At 43.2% G+C, this 4982-nt stretch overlaps 1 protein-coding gene across 1 annotated transcript in view; it reads right to left on the bottom strand.

Annotated features, from left to right (window-relative positions):
• The window catches only part of LOC103916513 (PH domain leucine-rich repeat-containing protein phosphatase 2-like), a gene marked incomplete at its 5' end in the record, with an annotated part of 16400 nt that overhangs the window by 5864 nt on the left and 5554 nt on the right, over nucleotides 1-4982 (bottom strand). The window contains 2 exons of the mRNA XM_009323512.1: nucleotides 342-472; nucleotides 995-1157. Of these exons, the coding sequence (XP_009321787.1) occupies nucleotides 342-472; nucleotides 995-1157 (294 nt within the window). The remainder of the gene's footprint in view (nucleotides 1-341; nucleotides 473-994; nucleotides 1158-4982) is intronic.

The following is a 4982-nucleotide window of genomic DNA, read 5'->3' as shown; positions in this document are numbered from 1 at the left end:
AAAGGACCTCATTCAGTCTAGAGTTTTAGACAGCAGCCTGTGGAAAGAACTGCACTAAGGAGAGGAGTTTAAGGTCTTGGCCTTCTGGAGATGTCCGGCTGCTTATGCCAGAGACAGCTGGGAGAACCTCATACCACCTGAAAAATTGTCTGCTTGCTCTGATGATCTGGAACCCAGACTTTTCCCCTCCTACAAGACAGAAAGCTTCAGCTGCCTCAGGCAGGGAACATTATAACATTATGCAGTGCTGCGATACACATTTTACTATCCCATTTCCCCTCCTGGGAAGTGTCACCCTTCCCTGTGCAGGTCACTACTGGGTTGGCATCTCCGTGGCTCACCTGAAGATGTCCAGTGTCTTGTGCTCTAGCACCAAATTTGTGTTTCCGCTCAGGTCCAACTCCTGCAAGGCACCTGGCAGTGCCTCAGGGATTAGGATTTCAGTTAACTCATTGCAGCTCAAGTCCACAAACTGCAGTATCAAAAAAAGCACAATGACAAAGAAAATATTCTCTGTTCTCTCGTGTGATCAGTTCCTCCAGTGCTCCTTCCAAACATCATATGACCCCACTACTGATTGTATCCCAAAAACAGGTAATGAAAATGGGTCTGACCTATCAGTAGAAGAACAATTTATAAGCAGCAAATAGTTAAAACCTGCAATAGCCAGGACTGCAATACTGAAGGAATAGGTCACACTAAAGGTAACAGAAGGCCTATATATACAAACCTACCTAGCCATATAACACTCCCTACTGCCTCAAATGGTAAACCAGAAATACACCAAGTCAGAGACAGATGGTAAAGAGGAATGAGAGATGAGCCATCTTTGATCAACTCTGAAAGGTGACAGATCTAGAATGCATATTCTGTGCCCTCTTCTCGGGTTGATCAAGCGAAATGCTGGGATCTCCAGTTCCTCTCCTAGCAGTTACTCTTCAATCTCCAACCCAAACTTTCCCCTGATACCTCTTTACCTTCTCTATAAGAATACCTGAATACGAGGCAAATGCAGGATCTCTGGAAAGATGCTGATTTCATTAGAGTGTGCAATAAGTGTATGAAGTAGCTTGCAGTTTGCCACTGTTGTGGGAATTGTTTTCAGTTTGTTGCCACTCAGATTCAGCTCTTCCAAGTGCTCCAGCTTACCGAGTTTGCTGAAAGGGAAACAAAAGAATACTGTATCTTATAGGCAAGAACTTGTGACACTCTGAATCTGTTGATGAGGTATCCATAGACACTACCCTTTGAGATACATTTCTAATTTATTGATAGGCAACCGAGAGTCCTAAGAGATGCTCTAGTAAGAGCTCAGGGTCCCCAAGCTTGGCTTGGATTTATACAACAGACAGATCCCTTCAACCCTGACTTCTAAAGCACTAAAGCAGAAGACTGTAGTGTCTTAATTTTAAAACTGGCAAAAAAAGCTAAGCTGTGTCAGTGTACTTTGTAAGAATAAACAGATTTACATGGAAGTGGTTGTTTAGCCTGACCAATACCAGGAAGAATCATGGCAAAGCTTGCACAGATGCAATCAATACCGAATTAATTGTGCTGACATAATTAATAAACACCCTCCCCCCTTAGATTTTTGTGCTAATGTAACAGAATTTGCTGGGTTTTGTGAGACTACAAATTAAGCTGACATAGAAGTCTACCAGTATAACACTAGCTCTCTACTATATTCCAAAGAAAGTATATTTGATACCCCAAGAATGGATTGCAGAAGACACTGAAAAGTAATAATGAATTAAGAATTCAGTGTAAGTTCTTCTAGTAGGGCTCTTGGGGAGGCACTTTTGATTCAGTGACAGTCAATAGATCAGTGATAAATAACATACACACTCACCAAATTATACCTAGTAAAATTCACAGATAAAAAATATGGTGGAACCTCAGTTTCAACGTATAGTAATATGAACTATTTGGTAACATGAACTTACCTTAAGAGCACGTGATTTAAATTAGCTAAGTAATGTTATGCACATAGGAACTTGTACAAGAGAGGAAAACAATCCTCAGAGACATGGCTCTGAAAAAGGCTTGAGTCAGCTGAACAGGTACTCAGAACAGAACAGTGTATAAAGATGTCACCAGAAGGGGACTCAAGTAGATGCTCACAACCAACGTTATCTGCTTATGATTTTGCCATCATTTGTTTATTCAGTGTCAAAAAATAGAATCATAAGAATTCAGCTTCTCCACCCCTTTACCTGAGACAAACCCCTTCTACACTGCTCTGCACACAGCTCCCAGACAGAAGTATAACGGAGATGGAAAGAAGTATGACGTGCGTACAGTCTGGATTTATAGGGCAAGGAGTAGGGAAGTTACTTCAGCAGAAGGGAAGTTACAAGAAGCAGAAGTTACTTCAGCTGGAAGGAGGAGAGGCATCAAGCATAGGGCTGTAGAGAACTTTTGAGGAAAAAATGAGCAGTTCAGTTTGGGTAGGTCAAGCAGGAACTGCTGAAGATTCAGGAACAATGACTCAACTTCATGGAAGCAAGTAGGTGGAAAATGGAATTGAGTCGTTTCAGTCAGCATGGGAGGGTAGTCCTGCTTAGAAAGAGGCTGTGAAGGAAGAAGTACGAGCACTGAAGAGTGTTGAGGAGACCTGTTTTAAGAAAGTAAAAGCAAATGCTGACAAAGTGGTTCTTAAAGGTAGGGGAGGAATTAGAGACAATGCTATGGAGGATTATGTGATAATTTTGCAAAGCCTGCAGCTGAGAACATAAGGGATGAAGTAATGCATTTTACCCAGAGAAACATTACTTAGAATCATAGAATCACAGAATGGTTTGGGTTGGAAGGGACATTTAAAGATCATCTAGTCCAACCCCCCTGCCATGGACAGGGCCATCTTTCACTAGACCCAGTTGCTCAATGCCCCGCCCAACCTGGCCTTGAACACTTCCAGGGATGGGGCATCCACAGCTTCTCTGGGCAACCTGTTCCAGTGCCTCACCACCCTCACCGTAAAACATTTCTTCCTTATGTCCAATCTAAATCTACCCTCTTTCAGTTTAAAACCATCGCCCCTTGTCCTGTCGCTACAGGCCTTGGTAAAAAGTCTCTCTGCGCCTCTTAGAAGCCCCCTTTATATATTGAAAGGCCGCAAGGAGGTCTTCCCGGAGCCTTCTCTTCTCCAGGCTGAACAACCCCAACTCTCTCAGCCTGTCTTCACAGGAGAAGTATTCCAGCCACCGGACCATTTCCGTGGCCCTCCTCCGGACCTGCTGGAGTGCTGAGAGCAGCCTTCATATTTCTTTCACTCCTTGGGGATGTCTCTTGGATTTCTCTGCTCTCTTCCCACATTTCTGTCTGCCTTTCTCATGTGATACATTGGGTTTGTTTCTTTCCCTGGTGCACGGTGAGTACTTACGCCCAGCTGGGGTGATGGGAATACTAGTGGATTAATAGAAATCTCGAATTAAACAGCAGTGAGAGGGAAGCACGCTTCCTGAAGTCTGGCTGTTGAGATACTTGCAGGAGCCCAAGAGTTTTATGAGGGGAGAGGATGTGTTAGATTGGCTGGGAGAATGGGGGGAGGGCTTCCTCTCAATGGAAATCGCTTGGAGAATGGAGGCCAGTGACCCAGGCTGGATGGGGCGAGCTCAGAGACCAGATGTTAATGGGGTCTTCACATGCTTCAACAACAGATCAAATTGTTGATGGAATTCTTCTTGTTAGAAGAAGCTCTCCAGGGCCATCAAACTGTTCATCTATGTCAGGTGTGACAGGCTTGAATTGTAGAGGGTCACACACTTTCTCTGGTGGGGAATCGTCTTGATTCCTTGTATTGCTATAGCTGGACTTAGTGTAACTTGTAAGGTGCTGTTAGAGGTGCTAGCTCTGTCTATTGATGACCTGTATCCTTGCTCTCGATGGGAAAGCCTATGCTCGCCAATTGGAGCATGGAGTTAAGCATGATCACAGAGACATTCAAGGCCAAGCTCGGGAGCTGCAAAGAGTGACAGGAACTTGCTTATCCGTAGAGGTTAAGACCATTCTTACACGTAGCTTGAATGAATAGCTGGGATTCAGAGTAGAAGTCCTTTAACGTTGCCCCTGGATGTTTCCTTAGCACTAGGACATAGGTGTCACGGATGTTTCGGAGAGGACAGGGAAACTGGAGGATTGGTGTAGCGTCTTAGTAATATCTGGTGCTTGGAACAATGCTGCTGTGGCAGTCAGTAGGATACCACTTTTGGTCCCGTAATATTGTTTTCTTACAAGTCTGGGGCTGGTCTTTCAGCTTGGTGAAATCCAAGCAATTTTTTTCTGTGGATGATAAGAGTTTCTCACCATTAAAGGACATCTTATGCCAAACTTTCATGACCCTGAAACAAAGCTACTGTTGTAAATAAACAAACAGCTAAATATTTCAGCTAAATTCAGCCTGGTATAGACATCAAGACAATGCTTTAAACTTGGCAAGCTGAAGACCCTGCTTTCTAACTGAGAAACAGTATAACAACTTTAGTCAGTGGTTAACTTTTTGCTCCTAATGTAAGTTTGGAGTATGGTTTGTGTCTGGAAGCGGGGCATCCATAACCAACAGAGGGAATATTTTTCCAGCGGATCTAATTAGAGTTTTTGTCATTGTCTGGCATATATGTTGGCTACTCAGTTCCTGTGTCTGACTTCGGGGCGGGGGGGAATATAAATACCTGCAGGTTCATGCTGCTTATTGGTATCAGGACACTCGCAGGACAGTTCAAGACAGAAGCAGCATGTCAGTAGCAACTTCAAAAAAAAATGGATCCTTTCCTAAGTAAAACAAAGGACCCGTTGCCAGGATCTGTCTTAAGGATTGTTTAGGATAAAATGAAATATAAATTTAATATGAGGAGATTCTTAATAGTTGAAACTCATAAGTCCATCAGGTCAGGCTTATTCCTGTTCTTTAAAGCATTCAGTTAAGTGATTATTTGAAAATTTTTCTTAGCCAGTAAGATAGTATAAACAGTGGACAGAATCTC

The sequence above is a fragment of the Pygoscelis adeliae genome, unplaced genomic scaffold (genome assembly GCF_000699105.1).
Source record: "Pygoscelis adeliae isolate BGI_AS28 unplaced genomic scaffold, ASM69910v1 Scaffold205, whole genome shotgun sequence".
Taxonomy (NCBI): Eukaryota; Metazoa; Chordata; class Aves; order Sphenisciformes; family Spheniscidae; genus Pygoscelis; species Pygoscelis adeliae.
This window is presented reverse-complemented; position numbering and strand designations above follow the sequence as displayed.